The sequence below is a fragment of the Symphalangus syndactylus genome, chromosome 5, assembly GCF_028878055.3.
Source record: "Symphalangus syndactylus isolate Jambi chromosome 5, NHGRI_mSymSyn1-v2.1_pri, whole genome shotgun sequence".
Lineage (NCBI taxonomy): Eukaryota > Metazoa > Chordata > Mammalia > Primates > Hylobatidae > Symphalangus > Symphalangus syndactylus.
Genome location: NC_072427.2, coordinates 88,016,890 through 88,038,471, shown reverse-complemented (window position 1 = coordinate 88,038,471; position 21,582 = coordinate 88,016,890). Strand labels below are relative to the sequence as shown.

The following is a 21,582-nucleotide window of genomic DNA, read 5'->3' as shown; positions in this document are numbered from 1 at the left end:
AAGCCTGTTGTCCACATGTGGCAGTTGGAAGGACCACCCGGGTGATGGGAGAGCAGTCACAGACACAGCTGCTATTGAAGTCTCTGAGTGTGAGGAAAGCCTGAGTTTTTAAAAAATGCCTTCCAACTGCATAAGTCAGGCCTGCTCAGAATAACCTTGCTTTGATTAATTTAAGTTCAACTGATTAGGGGTTCTAGTCACATTTGTAAAATCTCCTTCCAGCAGCACCTAGACTAGCATTTGATGGGATAGCTGGGAAGGCTGTGTGTGATGCTTAGGATGACTACTGCTTCCCTTCCATCCTCCAGCTCTCATGAGAATGCCTCTTGTAGCCCACCCTGATCAGACATGTGCTGAAAAGGAAGTCTAGGAACTGTCGTTCAGTCTGGCCAAGTTGCCACACCGTAAAGCCATTGCAAAGTGTTAAGGTGGCTCTCGTGAGCTTTTTCACTCTCTTCTCCCAGGTTCCAGTTAGGAGAGTGGAGAGAGCAGGCAGAGGTCAGAGTACACATGGTGAAAAAAGAGAAAAGCTGCTCAGCCTCATGGGCGTGCATGTTGGGGTGGAGCTCTCGCAGGTGTCAAGACTGATGGTTGGAACAACTGAATGATGAAAGTGGGAGGAGAAGGGCAGAAATACACAGAAAAACCCTATGTTGTGGTTCTGAGCTTCCTGGCACCTTCAGAGCTGTGTGGCTGGGGAAGAGAGCCTGGAAAAGCACCATCATGGCCATCCCTCTGTCTCCAGGCAGGAGGCCTTAAAACCATTTTATATTTCACTCACTTGTTTAATTCTCTCCTAAAATGCTCCACAGCTTCTCTAGGGTTCCCCACCACCACCCCGACAAATAAATCATTAAGCTGAACACAGATGTATCAGCATCTACTGAATCTACAGATTTTCAGATCTGTGCTGGACATTTGCTGTGGACATCTATTTCCAGCATCTATACATCCAGGGAATTATTTTCTGCACCCTTCCTAATGAGGTTCATACACAAGGCAAAACTATAAAAATTGTGACATTTTATTTGAGTAGTCATTAAAAGCTACTTAAAAATTGTCAGAGGCTATATGGATATCTAATAAGACTAGCATTTTGAGTAAATTAAGAAAGAATATATTTTGAAGAGCTGAAATAAATGATTGCATATTGGTCATTTTTATCCAAATCCCCCAAAAAAGAAAAGAAAAGATGGTTTAATAGTACCTGACAGAAGCTCGTGGTGAAATGATTAGAATTTGCAAGAAATAGTAGTAAAAATAATGGAAGTATTGTCTGAAATATTTATGAAAGGAGATTTGGTGACTATGGCTGATTTCTTTAGGTGTTATATTTCTTTTTGCTAATTATTCATACACTGAGATTTGTATAACGAGCCAGGGACAGCACCTATGTCCCTGGGCTCCCCCACTAAACATAATAGCCACTTGACACTCAAAGAGAGCAGATTCCAGCCAAAGCCCCACAGCTGTGCATACATGACATTCCATATCATCTTCTCTTGAGACCATTTAACTTCTTACCCTAAATGAATAAGAACTGAGGACCACAAAACGCAAATATGGGATGAAAAATGCAGCCGTAGTCACATGTCTTTATTTATTGATGTGTTGACTCCTAATCCACTTAACTCTATTTTAAGGCAGCTTAAGAGATGTCCTATAGCTTTGCGCACTAACATCACCCCATGTGTCTGGCACTGTGCCATGCGTTTCCCTTAGTAACTGATTTACTTCTCCAATACCCCCGGGATAGGCACTTTTATTGCTCCATTTTATAGTTGATGAAACTGAGACACAAACAGACCAACTCACTTGCTTATGTTCACACAGCAAGTGAGCAGAGGAAGCTGGATTCCAGTCTTATACCTAATCCCATGCTTGGGCTTTCAACTATGACCTCAACTGCCTATAGAAGAGATCATTAAAATTTAAAAATAAGTCCATAAATTAAATTATGACACATCCATACAGTAAAATATTTGCAGCTTTAAAATAATTAAAAGAGAGAATTGTATATATTGATTTGAAAAAATATGCAAGATTTACTGATAAATGAAAAAAATAAGTTGCAGAACGATGTGTATGGCATGATATACTTGTGGGGGAAGGGGAGAGAAACACATAACTGTCTGTAAATACATGTGCACAGTATGTATTTCTGTACATGTGTATGCCTAAAGTTTCCCTGGAAGGGAGAATGTCTAGAAACTTCTAACCATGGTTACCGGTGGGTGTTGGGAGTGGGAGCCAGGAGAATGGAACAGAAATGGGAGGGAGTCTTTTCAAACACGATCATTTCATAATGTTTAAATGTATGAAGCATATAAATGCATTACTTACTCAAAACATAAATTAATCCATTTTAAATTTCAAGAAGAGAATATAAGAAAGCTGAGTCAAAGGGAGAGTAAAGGTGGAAAAGCTAGACAAAGCCAGGGCTGAGGTTTGTCCGCACCATGGCGTGCACTGTGAGCTCCCAGCTCCGAGCTTTCCCACATCCAATGAGAAAACGGACACACGTTCAACCAACAGTCATGACCATCCCAGACGCGTGCAGACCAGCGGTTCAGGAGAAACACAATTTGCTGACATAGACATGTCCGTGGGTCCAGGGGCCACATCAAAATCACAGGATGTGGGTGCCACAAGGGATTGTAGAGATAACCGAAGGCAACTCCCCTGCTTGAGAGCTGAGAAGACTTGGGCCCAGGAGGCCGGGTGACGTTGCACAATCAAGGAAGCTCTTGCTCTCTTGCAAGCTCAGTTCATCACCTGATCCAATCAACAGTTTAAGGAATAGAGAGGAGATGCTGGCTATACCGTAACTAACCATCTCAATTTCAGGAGGGTTGGGGCTCCCCTGTGGCCCTGCATCATTCAGCATGTCCTTCGCTGTCTGCCCAGGAAGGGAGAGTTTCACTGTCGCAGAGGAACCCCAAAGACTGCAGAAGATGAGTCAGCGGCTATGATACGTTTCACTTCACAATTAATACATTAGACACCTGCCATCAACGTAACCATTCCAGCTTTTATGCCTGACATTTCTGGGACTATTCTTTCCAGAGGAACTTTCTCTTGAGAATTAATCAGTATTAACGAAAATTGCAATGAAAAGAAAGAGAAATAAGCACTGGGCTAGGTGCTGTGGGTTGTCTGATTGGTCCTGCTTTGGAAGCACCCTCATTGTGGCTGGGGGAGCAGCAAGACACCCTGACAAGCTGTGATCTGTGCTTATGAGCCAGTGAGGCAGATGATGGGAGCTGCTGGACTCCACTGTGCTGGCTAAATCTTTTCAAACTGCTAAAAGTCCTTATTAAACATCTAAAGCTTTCAAAATCAGAAAATGATCCTTGAATGTCTCCACACATCACTGACATATTCATTAGTGGAAAATGGGGTCAGACTGCAATGTCCAGAGGCCAACTGACCCATGGACTGACAGATAGCTGTGCGGATGTTGAATAATTACTTCCTACGAGCCCTGGTCAGGACTCACACTTGTGCGATCCAAGCAGCAGAACCGCTGGCGTTAGAGTGCCTGGAAACAGACCTGCAGGCGCACCAGCGGGAATCCCCCTGCCCGCCACAGAGAGCACCTTTCCAGGTACGAGTCTGCAGCTCTGACGTGTAGTACCTGTCAATTAACACATCAGTCACCCATCACCACTATAACGACCCCAGCCTCAGCCTCCGTGCCGGACAGTGCAGGGATTCTTTGGACTTATCTACCACAAAATCACACTATGATGTTTGTCCACTGCTTTGAAGATCAGAGATGGCCTGGAGAGACTGGTGATGGAGGACCATATTCACAAACCACAGCAGCTTCCAATCCTCTGTACAGGAGAGCAGAGGGAGCGCCCCTGTGGGACAAAGAACGGGGGGCTTGAGTGTGACGGCTCGGGAGAATAAGTGCCATCCCCCAGTCAAGATGAGGACATTCCCAACACTGAAGACAGACACAGCAGATCACTTCAAAAACCTCAGAGCAAGTTTACAGCAAATATCTCAGACATAAGAAAGGTACAATTAAGGGCTAAATTGCATCCTGCCAACATCCATATGTGGAGGTCCTGACCCCTAACACCTCAGAATGTGACCTTATTTGGAGACAGGGTCTTTAAAGAGGTGACTACGTTCAAATGAGGGCATTAGAGTGGGCCCTGATCCAATATATCTTGTGTCCTTATAAGAAGAAATGAGGACACAGACACACACAGAGGGACAGCCTGTGAGGACACGAGGAGAAGGTACCTGTCTACAAGCCAAGGAGAAAGGCCTCAAGAGACACCAGCCTCAACGATGGCTTGACCTGAGACTCGCAGCCTCCAGGACTGCGAGGGCATCTGTGGCTGTCGTTGAAGCCGCTCAGCTGTGGGACTTTGTTATGGCTGCCCCAGGAAATGAACACAGGGACATAGTGATGCAACCCCAGTGGCAGCTATGTCCTTTTAAGAACCAGGGAGAATTCAAACACATCTGTTTCATGGTGTAAGTTACCATCAAGAGGCTCTCTTAAGTTAAAGAGAAAAATGGAAATGTGAAAATGCTAAGCTCTTTTCTTTCTCCTTCCATCACCCATGTTCACAGCGTAATCTTGATCGTATTTCATTTGAAAGACTAGCAAAATGCACTCCGTTTCTCTCTGTAAACCTCACAGATGTCATCAGTTGATAGCAAAGCCTTACTGTCTGCAGAGCGAGCCGCAGGGAGGGTGTGGGTGCCCTCACCTTGCCCTCAGGAAGGGGAAACCAACCAACATTTCCTGTGCTAATGTGGGGCTATGAATTGTGCCTCGCTCTGAGCATGTTAATTTGAAGAGGAAACTGTCGATTGTTCCAATGAGACTATCTATATTCTTGGTCTACTTAGGATCAACTCAAGTGTGGTTTCCTATCTACTGGCATCTGACAGCTTGAGAAGATGCAGAGTAAATTGGCCTGGACCTGCCACAGTTTATAGATGGAGACAGGGCAGGCAATAGTGTGAGAAGATCAGGTGCAACGCAGGTGCTGAGATGCAGAAGAAAAGATGCCCTTCCTGGCTCTGGACGGGTCTCAGTGGAGGCGTGGGAGCTACTGCTGGTTTTATGAGAATGTGGGGACTTGAGACCTGTATGGGAGAAATGCAAACATTTGCAAATGGGCTGGATAAATAGAAACATGCCTGTGCATGGCTGAGAACAGTCAACTGTGGCGGTGTGTCAGTTCTTCCCAGAGTGGATCAAAGGGGATGGTGTATTAGTCAGGATTCCCCAGAGACAAAGACAGAGAGACAGAGAGTGATCGAGAGAGAAAGAGAGAGAGAGAGAGATCTAGTTGAAGGAATTGGTTCAAGACTGTGAGCCTGGCAAGTCCACAATTTGCAGGGCAGGCTGGCAGATGGGAGACCCTGGGAAGTGTTGAGGTTACAGCTCAAGTCCAAAGGTGGTCTGGAGGCCGGATTTCCCCTTCCTCATGGGACCCCAGTTCGCTTTCTCTTAAGGCCTTCAACTGGTTGGATGAGACCCACCCACAGTGATGCGTCGAGACATTCAAGGACCATTTTCTGATTTAAAAAGGTTTAAATGTTTTTAATAAGGACTTTCAGCTATTTAAAAAGATTGAGCCAGCACCATGGAGTCCAACAGCCCCATCATCTGGAGGGTGGTCTCTGCTTTACTCAGCCTAGTGGCTTAAATGTTAATCTGAAAAAATACCTTCATGGTGACATCTAAAATAACATTTGGCCCAATACCTGGGTACTATGGCCTAGCCACGCTGACATATAAAATTATCCATCATAGACGGTGATCATTGTAATAAAACAACCACATTATCCACACTTCCTGAGTCCTGAGCACTTTGCACACGCTACTTCATTCTGTGTTCATGGGAACCTTTCTGCTGAGGTTGTCCCGGACATTCTCAAGTACATACATGACCAGATGCTGGGTCTCCATGGCAACAACATGGTCTCACCTCTGTTCAAGCCGTGCTTTCCTTCCCCCGCAGGATGTACACCTTCAGTCTAGCCACGGACCTGAACTCCAGAAAGGATGGTGAAGCCAGCAGCAGGTGCAGCGGGGAATTTCTTCCACACACCGCAAGGAGTCTTAGCAGCTTACAGGCCTTGCAGGTAATAGAACATTCCCTTTTTTCTTTTAAGTAAACTAAGCAAAACCACACTTTGTATTAACTTCATGGTGGACGCAGCTTCGTAGGTGTAGTTTTTGTTCCACAGACACATCCTCCCTGCTGCCCTAGAGCACAGACCCAGGTGTGGGTCAGCAAGGGGGCCTCCCACCGGTGCTGAGGTGCCAGGGGGTCCTGCCCTGGTCTGTCTGCTCTGGGCAGACAGGGAGCCACCCCTCCATGGCAGAGTGCCCCACCTTGATCTCCTCAAGGCAGCTTCAGTCATGGCACTAGCACACGGGGCAAGGAAGAGGCAGGGACGCAGCACTGCCCTGAATCCTCAGTTCTCATCCCATTCCCTCACTCATGAGCCAAGCGGCCCCCAAGATGTCACCTGCCCCGGTGCCTTGGCCCCTCATCTTTTGAGGCAAAACTCTCTATAACCTGGGGGTCAGCAGACTCAGGCCAGGGTCCAGGGCACAACAGGGCACCCCAAGCCAACCACCCTCATGGGACACATCCAGGAGTGCAGGCTGCCAGGCAGGGACACCAAGGAGCAGGCAGCCCCTCCCTGAAGGCAAACAAATGACATCGCATCCCTGATCCCTGTCCTGTGATCTGAAGCTCCACACTCCTTACAGAGGAGCCCTCAAGAAGGGGCTGAACCTGCTGCTGGCCTTTGTCTGGTTGCCACAGTAGTGGAAATGCCTCTCTGTCCTTGTTCTTCCCAAATTCGTCCACCTGTGCCCTGCTATCCCCAATCGACACAGGAGGCACTATTCCTGCCCCCTACCCATTTTACAGATCTGAAAACTGGGGCTCGTGGAGGCTACGAAGCTTGTCAGAGAGCACACAGACTCCTAACCACCCTCCCATCAGGTTGTTGGGAGGATTATATGAGATGGGCCATCCAGTGCCCACCACAGCCAGGCCCCTGGTGCGGAGAAACTATTGTGCCCAGAGGGTGGGGTCGCAGTAGCCTGGCTTATTCCCTAGTCCCCAGCGCCCAGCCTGGTGCCTGGTCCATAAATCTCCAGAACAACCAAAGGAAGGCTCTTGCCGGGACTTGTCACTGGCTCACCCTAAGGTCAACGCTCACCCTCTGTTACGGATTGAATTGTGTGCCTCCAAAATTCCTGTCTTGAAGTCCTAACCCCCAGTCCCACTGAATGTGATTGTATTTGTAGACAAGGCCTTTAAAGAGGTATTTAAGGCTAAATGAGGTAACACAGGTGATGCAATCTGATCCAATCTGAGCTCTGCCCATATAAGAAGAGGGGATGAGGAAACAGACACACAAGAGGGATGGCCCTGTGAGGACACAGGGAGGGGACACCACCGGCAAGCCCCAGAGAGAGTCCTCAAAAGGAACCAGCCCTGGCAGCAACGTCATCTCTGACCTCCAGCCTCCAAGACTGTGGGAGAGCAAAGTTCTGCTGTGGAAGCTAAACAGTCAACCCACACACAGCGTCCCTGTCGCCATTTGCACCTTGTGGCAACTGGTGCAAATCAGCCCAAAGCTAAGTGGCCTTGGCAGGTCTTTGCAGCCTTGGTGGCTAGGTGAGGAGGTCTTTTCTTGAGAAATCAAGAATGTGTCTCTGAAGCTGGGTCCATGTGAAATGGCGATCAGCATTCACCATGTGAGAAAGGCCCAGACTTGGGAGAGCTGAGACTCCCCAGGGCTGTGGCCTGGGGATTTAAAAAGCTGATTTAAAAATCTTTAAATGTTTTAAATAAGGACTTTGAGCTATTTAAAAAGATTGAGCCAGCACCATGGAGTCCAACAGCCCCATCATCTGGAGGGTGGTCTCTGTTTGACTCAGCCTAGTGACTTAAATATTAATCTCATTTTAAAAAAATACCTTCACAGTGACATCTAAAATAACATTTGACCCAATACCTGGGTACTGTGGAGAAGTACCCAGGTATGGGGTAGGGGGAGAGCCTGGAACGGAAGTCTCCGCTCATAGCTCAGCCTGTGTCTAAACCATGCTTTCAATGGCTGAAAACAGAACATGCGTCTGCCTGTGAACTGGCCCCCCTCACATGGTCTTCTCTATAGGGATATCACCCCTTCCCTATAGTAAGAAAAGACAACTGGCCACAGGTCTGGTAGAATCATGGCCCCAGAGATGATGCCCTAAGCCCGGGAACCTGTGCATGTGACCTTGTTAGGAAAAAGAGTTTCTGCAGATGGGATTGAGTGGAGGGTCTTGAAATGGGGAAATGATCCTGGGTTACCCAGGAGGGCCCTAAACCCCGTCACGAGTGTGCTAACGAGAGAAAAGCAGAGGGGATCTGATACAGCAGCAGAGGAGGCCATGCAGCCACAGAGGCAGAGACTGGATCAATGTGGCCACAAGCCAAAGAACACCTGGGGCCACCAGAAGCTGGAAGAAGCAAAGAATAAATTCTCCCCTAGAACCTCAGAGAGAGCATGGCCCTGCCAACACCTTGACTTTGGACTTCCAGCCTCCAGAGCTGTGAGAGAATAAATGTCTGTTGCTTTGCACCACCCAGCCTGTTATGGCAGCCCCAGGACACCAATGCAGCACCTTCTGTCTAGAGAATTGGTGCAGCCCTGCCTCATTCCACAGATCCCAGGGGTTGGTCCGTTCCACTCCCCACCGGGCTTTCTTTTGCTTTATCATCATATTCCTGTGGCAAAGCTCCATAGAAGAACATTTAAAATGCTCTGAGCTCTTCCAGGAAGAAAATACCCCAAATCCAAAACTTCAGCCCACAAGTTGAAAACTTCAGGGACTTTGTTACTAGGCAGAATGAGGTTCCATGTGCATGCATGCTTTGCAATCTACTTGCAGATCAGCTCTCTACAGGAGAATGGGCTAGGATGTTTTAATATTCATTCTGGGATAGGGGCGGTGGGTGCTGCCTCTTGGTGTCAGCGTAGGCCACCTCTGCATAATCACACTTCACATGCAAGAGAGCAAGACAGCAAGACAAACCTTCCCCTGAAGATCTTCCCCGGGAGATGCGTGTTTCTATCCTGAAACAAACGACTGAAGTTCTCCAATAAGGGAAAGCAATACTATTCACTTGGCCTTACCGTACATCCTTTTTGAAGACTCAGCCCGGTGACCCTAAGAAAGTGTTTGCATGGCGACTGCAAGCGTTCTCACCGGCTCACCAATCCCACAGTTTATGCACCTACCAAATGTAGTCAGGGCCACCAAGAACTGTCTGGTCCTGATAGATTTCAGCAGCTGGAAAGTCTGCATTGTCCAGGCCAGTGTGGACTTCACAAGGGATCCATGGGAATCTGGCAGGAGCTGCCCGTGGTGCTGACCCCAAGAACGCTTGCAAGGCAGGTGAAATTGGCCCACCCTACCTTCTGGTGTCCCTTCCTTCCCAGTAGTTTCCAATCACTTCCCAAGGTTCAGGGACACCCCTGGGGACCACTCTTGCCGGAGCGAGTGGCCAGTTAGTGCAGACCCTTGAGACTGGATCACTGTTCACAGAAGCAAGTCCAGACAGGAATGATGAGCTGCACTGGCCAGGTGGAAAATGAGTCCCTTCCTCCTCGAGGGTGTTTGGATGTTAAAGGCATTTGCATTTTCCTCTCTAGGATTTGGAGGGAATCAGGGCGATGCTGGGGCTGGTGTATGAGGGTTTATGCGGACAAGGCTCACCTCTCCTCACCTCTCTTCCTTACCCTGCTCCGTAGGAAAACACACACAAGAGCCGCCCTCTCATTTTAGCCCAGAGAGAGCTGTGTGGCCAAGAGGGAGCAGGGCAGGGATAGCGCCTGTCTGAGCTGCCTCCTGCCCAGAGGTCCTCCCTACCCTGTCCATCCCTGGTCGCCTCGGCTCCAGGCAGGATTTGGTCCCCAGAAGGCCCCCCAGCCCACCTCCCGTGGCAGGCCCTGTTCACTCTGCCCCCACCATCTCTGTTGATGACTCATCTTTCCATGTTCATCCCTTGGCCCAGGGAGACCTGTAGCTCCCTAAAGCAGGGATGCTGTGGACTGCAGCTTCATGGCCCAGCATGTGACATGCTCCCTCCTGCGGTGCCATGTCACAGGGAGGTTGAGGCATGAGTCCTGGGTGCCAGAGGGCAGCACCACTGGGCCTGTATTGCTGCAGGGTTCCCCACCTCTTGCTCTGAAATGGACCCCCCTGGATAACATGGGCCTGGCTCTGTGGCTGGGAATGTAGGTGAAGGGCCGATGTCAGCTGGCACAATAGTGCCCTCCAGGGAAGCAGCCGAGCCTGGTGTCTCCCTCCAGTGTCCTGGTGCAAGGCTTATGCGCCACGCAGCTGTCCTGGTGGCCTCTAGCTGGCTTGGCCCCTAGCATTCTGCTCTCTGGTCCCAGGGGGGGCATCCTCAGCTCTCATACACTCTCTTCATCTCATTTGCAGTGGGCTCCTCTCAAGGCCAGTCCCTCCACTTGATCAGCCCTGCACAGCATGGGGAGAAGGGTGCCTAGCCCCCTGAGGACAGAGCCCCCCACAACACCATCCCACACAGAGGAGGCCCCTCCCAAAGGATAGCCGGCCTCGCTGCCCCAAGCGTGACCTTTGGGCTACTTCTCCAAAGCACAGGCTCCCCAGAAACAGGGCGAGCGTGAGCCCTGTGACTGCGAGTCTCCAAGGCCATCCTGGGGCTGCCTGAGGCCAGGGAGGAAGGTGCCGGAGAGCTGCCGTCCCTGGCTCGAAGCTGCTGGCCACCGCCAAGGCCAGTCTCATGCCAAGAAGAAGTAAATAAACTATAAAGTACTGTTTTCCTCTAGCATTCAGCCAAACAGAGAATGACGAGCTATGGGAAAACAGCAAGGGGATGGATGAGGGCCTCTCCCCTTGGTGCTCAGAAGCAGAATTCATACCTGGGAGCCATAAAAGGACGGCCCCTCAACGTGTCAACACCAGGGCAGTCCTGGAGGGCTTCTCAGAAGAAGTGTGCCAGCAAGAGAGGAGATTAGATATAAAGATAGATAATCTATACTATAACAATACATGTTATAATATAGATAGGGATAATGTCCTAAGACGGCTCAATGGGAATGATAAGGACTTTGAAAAGACAGAAAAGTAGAAAAACAGATGTCATGGTAGGGGCCAATCCTGTCTCTTTTCATTTCCTTGATGTTAGAATGCCCAGAAAATAAAACATTGGAAGAAATTGAAGGGATTGCCAATTTCACGTCCTCTTTCATTCTAATGATTTGGGCAAAATGGGCTGTGCTATTGACTAACGAAGGAAAAGATTCCCTCCCAGTTGCTGGGTGACTGGGAGAGCTGCCGTTGGTGCAAGTCTGGTGAGCTGGATGTTAAACTGCATGTGCCTTGCTTCCTGCCCCACCCCCCAGGCCACCGTTGCAAGGAAGAGCGTGCTGGTTGTTCGCCATGGGGAGAGAGTGGATCAGATCTTCGGGAAGTCGTGGCTGCAGCAATGCTCCACTCCTGATGGTAGGTCATGCTCAGGCAGGTCTACGGACAGAAACACTGTAGATCTGACCAATGAGATCTCCTTCTCAATGACCTTACATGGCACCAGATCCCCTGAGGCACCATTCTGTAGAATGACCATGTGTAGACTGTATATGTGGAAAACGTGCCTGCTACATCTTCCTCCAGGGGTGTTCCATGTATGCATTTGAGTGTGTGTGTTTTCTGTAAGAATCTTCCATCAACTCCTCTGTGGATGACGGAGGAATGGTTCTCCACAGGAAGCAGTTCTGCTGGTGTGAATGCTTGGACAGGTCTTTTCATCCCAGCAGCACATATATGTCATTTCGTTAGTGAATGCACCCTGACCTGTGGTCTCTGACCATGCCACTTCTGGCACACGCTATACCTCTCAGTCTCATCTCTGAACCTCTCCAACCTAATCTTAACTGCTGTAATTTTTGGCTATGCTGCTTAAGAGATGGACGTATTCTTGAACATGCCTCTTGCACACCCCAGCTTTTCTCCTCTGAATGCCAGGAAGTAAGAACAGTGCTTATAAATACATATACCCACAAGCCAACCTCTGTATTGAGGATCAATGTCCACGTCAATGCTCATCTCCTAATAGGGAGCCTGTAGTGTCACAATTTCTAAGCCATGACCTATTACATAAATTAAGGCATTGAACATAGTGACAAAATCAATTCACAGTTGCTAGGTTAGCTGAACCCTTTTGGGATCCCCCTCCAGAAGCCCAGCAGACCCAAGAAAGTGGGAAATGAGTAGGGAAAACCATTGGCAGGTGACAATCACACATCAGAAAACGTTCTGAGCAGATAACATCATGATCAAACATATTTCCAAGAACTCACAGAGCTAATAATATGGTCGCCTCTATAAAACAAGATCAAGTAAAGATACAAGAGCTTAAAGAAGCAACAATAAGACAATAGGTGGCTATCAGGATGCATTAACAAACATGTAGGAAACTTTCCTTCAATAAAACAGTTTTTTTAGCTATTGAATTACTGAAACTATAGATTGAACTGACACACCTTGTCCATGGTGGGGAGAACCAATACAAAACAATCAACACCAAAAACAGTTATTGAACTTCATAGAAAAAGAAAAAATATTTGGTCATCTGGACAAAAATCAAGTCACTTATAAGGGAAAATATTTTAAAGGCACTGGAAATCCCCAACTGAAAGGAAACTCCTGGTGGATCTTTTCCCAAGGTAAAGAGGCCCTTGACAAAGTGAAGAATGACATCTAGTTTGTCTGAATTTTGTATATTGCAGGGTTTAATAAATCACAAGGAGGTATAGCCACATCCTCCCCCAAGGTGACCAACCTCAGGGGACACAATAGAGATTTGGGGGGCTCTACTGGCCTCTCCCCAGCTCGGCTCACTTTTGGCCCAGGCACTCACATCCTCACAGGGCCCCTCACCTCACCCCATATTCCACACAGACTCTGCTCCCATCGGGACCTGACCTTGCCCCACATCCTTGTCCTCTCCTGAGCTCTGCCCTCTGCCCCCAGAGTGATCACAGCTGAAGTGGCAATGACAGCAAAATACCTAAATGGAGTGTCTTGACATTTTGGGGGGGATCACAGATGCCTTTGAGAATACAATGAAATTGACGGACTTTCTCTCTGATTTTAAAACTACCTTTCCCAACAACTAATGTTGGCATTGAATAAACACCTCTAAAATGCGGGGTTCAAACAAGACTCTCTGCCCATGGAAATCCCAGGGAGGGAGTCTTCAGAAAACTCCTATATGGAACCAAAAACACAAGCATGAAAAATTGCCCCCCACTGACCCCTAGCTGCCTCCCACTGCCCCCCGACTCTGGGTTTGTGCAAGGCTGTGGGCCAGGATGAAGGGGCCTGGCATATTCCTGGGTGCAAAGGGCAGGGCCTGCTATGTATGGCAGAGCAGGTCTCAGGAAGGTCAGTGTGGCTGCTGGAACCTCCTAATAGCCGGGAGGCTTGGGGTCCCTTTGGAGAATGTGAAGGCAAACCAGAGTGCACTGGAGGGCGCAGTGTGTCGTGGTGTCCTGTGTGAGGATAATCCGTCATCCTGACATGAGACCAGCCCCCTGACTCGTTGGCCACTCCCTCTCGAGTCGGACGCTGGGCTGTGGGCGTTACCTCACTGACTCCTTGCAATCGCTACTCTTTCCCTGTTTTTTACTGACGAGAGAGATGAAGTCATTTGTTTCTGGCTGCACAGTGAGGAGATGGTGATGCCAGGATTTGCTACCAGACTGTCAGATCTTAGAACTCAAGGTCAAACTCCACGTGAACCCTGGCACCAGGCAGCCTCTGGTGGGAGAGAGTCCCAGTGAGCCCACCTGACTTCCAGCCTGGCTTCAAGCAATTGACTAAAGAATGCACAACACAGGCATCGCCAGCTCGAGCACTCTGTCCCCTGATCAAGAAGGACACGTTTAAAGCTAGGGGGATGGATCATTGATGCCAACTTCAGATTCTTACCGAGTTACACTAAACTAGTCATAGAGACACTGTATCAGGTTCTTTATCAGGAAAATGTAAGAGTGAATCTTCGTGGGGCATTTTGGGAGGACAAAGAGGGTTGCATAGTTCCTGGGGCTGAAACCTAAGTTTTCTGCATTTGAGAAAATGTTGTGTGCACAGCCGAGCAGCACTTTCTTCTCAAATTGAAGCCACGTTGCAGAGCATGTTCAGAAACAACACAGTTGACAATAATTTCAATAATAACATTGCTGTTAGAGTGGGTCTTGGTCTTGGGAGTTTTGTGGAACAAATCTGTACTAACTTGATGAAACTGAACGTCTGACGCTTATTTATACTTCAGGGAAATACTACAGGCCAGACTTGAATTTCCCTTGCAGTCTGCCCAGACGGAGTCGTGGGATCAAAGACTTTGAAAATGATCCCCCATTATCATCGTGTGGCGTTTTCCAGTCCAGAATTGCAGGTATGTTTGAGGGCTGTCTAGTAGGAAAGGTAACAATAACAGCAACAGTGATTATGGTTAGCAGGCATCTAGCCTGAGCCCTAGCTACACACCCTTTGATACAGTGTTAGCTTTGTTTCCAGTCTGCTGAGGAGGCTGGGGCACAGAGAGGTTAAGCAACTGGCCCAAGGTCACACAGCAAGAAAGTGGCAGTGTAGAAGTTTGATCTAGGAATGGATGATTCAGGAAGTTGGCAGGAATGAAAGAAAGGCATGGAAAAAAACAAGAGAGGGGAGGAAAAATCAACAACCAAGGAGCTCTAAGGAGCTCACTTTACAAATGGAAAACCACATCCTCTCATTGGTTTTATTTCAAAATCTGTCACTTTGGGCTTTTGTTTCATGTCTGGCGGTTCTGCTTCTATGTAACTGAGTTTATTTAAACAGAAGAGACCATTGAGTTCATTGAGTCTTCATTTCCTAAATTCAGAAAATGGAATCCAGAGAAACAAGTTACACCAATGGTTAACTGCAGAGGCCCCCACAGCCCACTCACCCAGGACCCCACTCAGGGGTGTGCTCGGAAATGTTTACCCACCTGCTCCAGGCAGAGTGGGAAGTCCGAGTTACAGAGTTATAGAGTTAGTGATAGAGTTATAGAGTTAGTTATAGAGTTATAGAGTCATAGAGTTATAGAGTTCAAGAGTCATAGAGTTATAGAGTTATAGAGTTAGTTATAGAGTTAGTTATAGAGTTATAGAGTCATAGAGTTATAGAGTTCAAGAGTCATAGAGTTATAGAGTTATAGAGTTAGAGTTATAGAGTTACAGAGTTAGTTATAGAGTTATAGAGTTGTTATAGAGTTATAGAATTATAGAATTGTTATAGCATTATAAAGTTATAGAGTTGTTATAGAGTTGTAGAGTTACAGAGTTGTTATAGAGTTATAGAGTTAGTTATAGAGTTATAGAGTTATAGAGTCATAGAGTTATAGAGTTAGTTATAGAGTTATAAAGTCATAGAGTTGTAGAGTTATAGAGTTATGGAGCCATAGAGTTATAGAGTTAGTTATAGAGTTACAGAGTCATGGAGTTATAGAGTCATAGAGTTATAGAGTTAGTTATAGAATTATAGTCATAGAGTTATAGAGTCATAGAGTTACAGAGTTATAGAGTCATAGAGTTATAGAGTTAGAGTTACAGAGTCATAGAGTTATAGAGTTATAGAGTCATAGATTTATAGCGTTAGTTATAGAGTTATGGAGTTATAGAGTTAGAGTTATAGAGTCATAGAGTTACAGAGTTACAGAGTCATAGAGGTATAGAGTTAGAGTTATAGAGTTATAGAGTCATAGTTATACAGTCATAGATTTATAGAGTTAGTTATAGAGTTAGAGAGTTAGAGTCATAGAGTTATAGAGTCATAGAGTTATAGAGTTAGATATAGAGTTACAGAGTTAGAGAGTCATAGTTAGAGTTATAGAATTAGAGTTATAGCGTTATAGGGTCATAGAGTTATAGAGTCATAGAGTCATAGAGTTATAGAGTTAGAGTTATAGAGTTATAGAGTCATAGAGTTATAGAGTTAGTTATAGAGTTATAGAGTTATAGAGTCATAGAGTCATAGAGTCATAGAGTCATAGAGTCATAGAGTCATAGAATTATAGAGGAGTCAGTTACAGAGTTGTAGAGTTAGAGTCATAGAGTCATAGAGTTATAGCACTTGCTGAGTGCAGTGGTGAGAATACTGCACTCCTGGACAGCTGATTCCAGACTCCCAGTGTGAGCTCCCAGGACACTGAGTCGGAAGGAGATGGTGGTCCCAGGCCTCTGTCTCTGGCTTGTAGGTGACATTTTCTGCCTCCCTCTCCTCTTCTCTGCTTGTCTCTGTGCACAGATTTCCCCTTTTAGAAGGACACTGTCATACTGGATTAGAGCCCACCCTAATTTAATTGATTGAGGTGCACACCCTTATTTTAACTTATCACTCTGTAAAAATCCTGTTTCCAAATGAGCCACATTCTAAGGCACCAAGGGTGAGGACTCTAACATGTTTTTCAGGGAAGGGGATACAGTTTAACCCAGAAGAGCCTCCACTGAAACCTCGCTCATCAGCATTTGGGCTGTGCAATTTTTGTGCTGTAGGGACTCCCATATTTCCCTGAGAGCAGGGCTTCCAATGTCACAGGGGGAAAGGCAGTGTACAGGCTTGTCCTTCCACGAGCTTCAGTTGGTCTTGAGTTTTCTCAAATGACCACAAATGTGAAGCCCCACCCATTTCTGAGCTCACAGTGGTGCAGATCCAAAGCCCAGGCCCACCAGGGCTGCTTCTCTGCTGAGGGTCTTAAAGCCTGAAGTCAAGGTATCTGCTGGGCTGAGTTTTCATTGGGAGCTCAAGTCTCCTTCCAGACTCATTCTGCTGTTGGCCAAATTCAGATCCTTGCAGTGGGAGGACTGAGGTCTGCTCCTTGCTGGCTGTTAGCTGGGGGCTGCTCCCAGCCCTGGTAGAGGCTGCCCACATTCCTTGCCATGCTGTCCCCTCCATCTTTGCAGCCAGCAGTTGAGAATGTTTTGCTGAATCTTTCTCACTTCACACTTCTCTGACTTTTTTCCATGACTGGCTGGTGATAATCACTGCTTTTAATGGGCTCACCAACTTGGTCAGCCCCACCTTGGATCCCCTCCCTTCTGCCATAGGATGTAATGGTCCCAGGAGCAACAGACCATCCTGGTCACGAGTTCCACCCATACTTGGGGGCTGTGCAGGGTGTGTCACACCAGGGGGTGGAAATCCGGGCCCCTTTGAGGACCCTGCCTACCACAGGGAGCACATGGCTCATCTGCCATTGGAGGCTAGAATTATGAAGGGGCATTTTCTGCCTTTTTCACTATTTTCCAGGGGATGCGCTACGGGACAGTGGTATCAGAATCAGCTCTGTGTTTGCCTCCCCAGCCCTCCGCTGTGTGCAGACGGCCAAACTCATCCTGGAAGGTCAGTGAGAACCTCGGTGAGCCTCTCCTACTGCCTTGACCTTGGGGCTATTCTCCAAGGGGAGTGGGAAGGGAGTGGAGGTGGAATTAGATGACTGGCAATGAATGCCCACACCAAAGTCGTCAGGCAGGTACGAGCCAGCCCTCCAAGGATGCTGGCAGGCATGCTGGGTCCGTGAGCATGTCTGGAATACCAGGACCGTCAGACCAGTAGGGGCTGGTGTAGCTAAATGCCAGGTCCTGTCCTCATACTGTTTCTCTTTGGCCTCCATCAGCTAGGCATTTTTAAAATACACCTGGAAAGTGGCATTCGAAAACCTTGAGAGTTGGGAACTGCTACGGTTCCTTGTAAGTCTGAATTGCACGGCCCTTCCCAGGGCAATCCACTGGGCCAGTGGAGCTGTCCAGCATCCTCAAGGGCTGATGTGTGTCAGGAAGTCCTGGGCAGACCCTTCTGCAGCTCCCACCTATGGGAAGAAGAAATTTCCTGCCCATAGGAGAGCAGCTTGTCCCAGAGGCCTGGGCTCTGCCTTCAGCCTGAACCCTGTCCTGCTCCTCTTTGGGAAGAGGGATAAGATCTAGGTCCCCAGGCAGGGACTGGCCGTGACCAGGAGCATGAGTGACATGCGAGAGGGCATGTCACCTCCATGGTGACAGGGGAGAGGGCAGAGCACACAGACGCAGATGCAGTAGGAGGGCAAATATGGGGGACAGGGCTTGCCTCGACTTTCTCAGAGACCTAGGAAGTCAGGCCACCAGCGGAAAGTGGGGGCAGGGACTGTGGGAAAACATTCAGGTCTTTTTTTCCACTCAAAAAGAGATGGCCTTACTTTATGGCTCTTCCTTTAATCAAAATATAAAATGCTTAGGAAATGTGAGTCGCAGGGAGTCAGAATGTTCCAGAAGATGGCTCCTTCCATTCTTCACCTCTTGCCCAGTCTGTGTAAGTGTTTATCGGGAAAGTGCCTCATGAGGCCGACATTCTTCGTGATGGGTCACATCTTGTCCATTGATCATTGGGTCTGCCATGTTGGAGGATGCAGCCGGTGGGCTGGTTTCATGGTGGAGCTGTGCTGGGTGCCCAGGTGAGCCCCAGCATGAGCCTGCTGCCTGGGACACTCACCAGCTCTTGGGAGACTCTGGCCCTTCCTGGCACACAGGGGGCCATCACTCCTCTGATACCTTCCCACTGCTCATCAGTTTTGACCTCAGAAATAAGACGGCTATGCCTAATCACAGAACAGTATTTGCCAAGAAGAAAATCACACTGTTTAAAAGGCATGATTTAGACTTGTGTGTGACGGTCTGAGATATAAAAGGAGACTCATTTATGCAAAGTCAGGGTGGATGTTGAGGATGATAAACACTTGTATTCTGTTGAATCCAGAACTCAAACTGGAGAAAAAAATCAAGATACGAGTGGAACCTGGAATCTTTGAATGGACAAAATGGGAAGCTGGCAAAACCACCCCAACCCTCATGAGCCTGGAAGAGCTGAAAGAGGCAAACTTCAACATCGACACTGATTACAGGTATGCTGCTCTGCAGTTCTCTGCCACTGGGGCTTTTCCAGTCATTGTTAAAGAAAAATTTCATGACACTGTTGAAATGGTAAGAAAGACTTTATTCAAGAGAGACCATTGCAGTAGGGTTTTGCAGCAGGGGAGAGAGGTGGGGCTCAACTCCTAATACAAGGAAAAGGGGGAGTTATAGCCACAGAGCAGGGTGGGGGTCAGTGGATGAAAAATTCCTGAGAAGGTGGGTCATTCTTGCTAAACTGACCTAAATGAGGACTCTTGCTGAAGGCGGGCCAAGGTGATCAGACATCACCTGGGGGGTGGTAGAGGACAAGGAACTTGATCAGATATCGAGGGTAGGAGGTTCTTGCTAAACTCACTCTGCAAGAATAGACACAGAAGCCCAAGGGTCAAGACCTCATCGAGAGGAAGGTTCAGAGGAGCTGGACTGGGGTTTGGTCAAGGAGAGAGTCTTTGTCATCCTCCACCCATGTCTGACTCTGCCATCACAGAGCCCTCTTGGTGTTGAGTAAGAATGTGTGCTGGAGATTGACTGTCAGTGCTTTGCCAGTTTTCAGCACAAAACTGGAGTCTCCCTGCTGACCATGAGCCTGCCTTGAGGCAGAGCCATCCTGGAAGAACATTCTCCTTCCGCAGCTAACTGCAGCTGAGCCTTCCTAATCCCTACCAAAGGGCCAGGGCAGCAGCCTCTCCTTCTCATCCTTCCAGGCCCGCGTTTCCCCTGTCTGCCCTCATGCCGGCCGAGAGCTACCAGGAGTACTTGGACAGGTGCACAGCAAGCGTGGTGCAAATCATCAACACCTGTCCGCAGGACAGTAAGTGCCTCACTATCCTCAGTATGACCAGCCCCTTGGGCTTGGGGAATTATCTCTGAGATGGAAATTGGCCGATTTTTGAGCCTATGAATGCCCCCACTTCCCCTGCCCGCCCCCCGCCCCCCCAATTCTCCAGCAACAAAGTTTTCATCGCTGCTGCTGCTGCTGCTGCAGTAACCGGGTGCACAGACACGCACTCCCCTGCCGCCCAGGCCCTGGGACCGCCCATCCTGGGACTGAGTGCTGATGGGACCCAGGCCAGCAGGGTCAGCACAAATCACCCATGTCCAAGGGATTCGAGTCAGCTTCCTGGGAAACAAGAGACAGAGAGAAAGAACAACCAACTTCCAGGTGGAGCCCCCTTCCTGACCCGTCATGCGGGTCTCCTAACCCTCCTATGTTGCTTTGTCCTGGATGAAGCACACACAGAAGCGCTGACTTCCCACACCCTCCCCCGAGCTGGCAGGGACACGCGTGTCACCTGAGGGAGGCCCACTTGGCCTGTGGTCTCCGGGTGTTCTTATCTAAAGCAGGAGTCGTAGCAGGCTTGTGTGATAAAACAACCATCTGACCTTTCTAAAGTGAATCGGGTCTGGCCTGGGCGTCAGCCACCGCTACATCCCAGTCTGTGGCTGACGGTGCCCAGGCAGCCGGCGACCACGGGGTGTGGCTCAGCTCACTTCCTAGGCCTCCCTGTGGCTGGTGGGCAGCTGCTGCGTGCAGAGGAATCCATGAGCGAGGGTGGGACGCAGGCATCACTAAGCCGTTACCAGCCACACTACGTCTAGCTCGGGGGTCTCGCCAGGCTTCGGGGCACTCTGAGGTAGCTCTGCCCCCACCACTTTGGGGACCCCAGTCTAATAAAAGGTGCTCTCTGGGGCTGCTTTGACCTGGAGGTGTTCTTGTTTTCCACAGCGGGTGTCATCCTGATTGTGAGTCACGGCTCCACTCTGGACTCCTGCACGCGGCCACTGCTCGGGCTGCCGCCCCGGGAATGCGGGGATTTTGCCCAACTCGTGAGAAAGGTACATGCCCACTCTTGGCTCTTTGGGCCACAAAATCATGCACCCTGAAGACACAGGTTTATCACATCCACTTCTCAGAATGAAAACAAGGGTCCGGCTGACCCAGGGCCACCAGGATCCACGTGCCCCCAGAGACTGTGCCCACGTGCTCTTGTGCAAAGGGCGACTTCGGGCTGGGGCTGGTGGATAGGTTGGTCATCCTCATCATCATTGGTCACTTGCCGATTTTTTACCAGTCAGCTCACGCCATAACCCCTTGCAGCTCTGGTAGAAAAACAGACGGTCCAGGAAGGAGTAAGCAGTTTAGATGAGGAGGGAAGAAACGACTGTGGGACTCGATTCTGGCCTCTTCTGGGGACCTGGGGCAGGGCAGCTGATGGATGAAAAGGAGCCCCTCAATCCTCTTGCCCTTCGAGTCACCCAGCATAGAAGAAGCTTGAGCTGGTTGTAGCTGCCAGAGTGCTCAGGTGCTGGCAAGGGCCTTGTGAATGACAAACAGAGGATAATGCACACGTGGCATCTTGGACAACCTTGATTATCACTCAGTAAAGCCAGAGGGTGACATCCAGTCCATGGGTGAATTGAGGCAGGCAAACTCAGGAATGCAGAGTCCACCCCAGTTCCAGCCATTCTCTGCAGATCTACTCAAGGGTGGACTCGCCACAGTCCTGACCTTTTTATGAAATTCATCAGTCCATTGGTCAGTGCCCAGGCAGCACGTGCAGCATAGACAATGCCTGT

At 48.7% G+C, this 21,582-nt stretch overlaps 1 protein-coding gene across 4 annotated transcripts in view; it reads left to right on the top strand.

Moving 5' to 3' along the window:
• UBASH3A (ubiquitin associated and SH3 domain containing A) overlaps nucleotides 1–21,582 on the top strand; it is a 40,209-nt gene that overhangs the window by 16,325 nt on the left and 2,302 nt on the right. For 3 of the 4 annotated variants that reach the window (XM_055279785.2, XM_063639256.1, XM_063639255.1), the window contains 7 exons: nucleotides 5,997–6,120; nucleotides 11,443–11,542; nucleotides 14,373–14,495; nucleotides 17,372–17,464; nucleotides 18,851–18,995; nucleotides 19,710–19,816; nucleotides 20,732–20,841. In XM_055279785.2, coding sequence (XP_055135760.1) covers nucleotides 5,997–6,120; nucleotides 11,443–11,542; nucleotides 14,373–14,495; nucleotides 17,372–17,464; nucleotides 18,851–18,995; nucleotides 19,710–19,816; nucleotides 20,732–20,841 — 802 coding nt within the window. The remainder of the gene's footprint in view (nucleotides 1–5,996; nucleotides 6,121–11,442; nucleotides 11,543–14,372; nucleotides 14,496–17,371; nucleotides 17,465–18,850; nucleotides 18,996–19,709; nucleotides 19,817–20,731; nucleotides 20,842–21,582) is intronic. The other variant, XM_055279786.2, reaches the window with a different exon arrangement.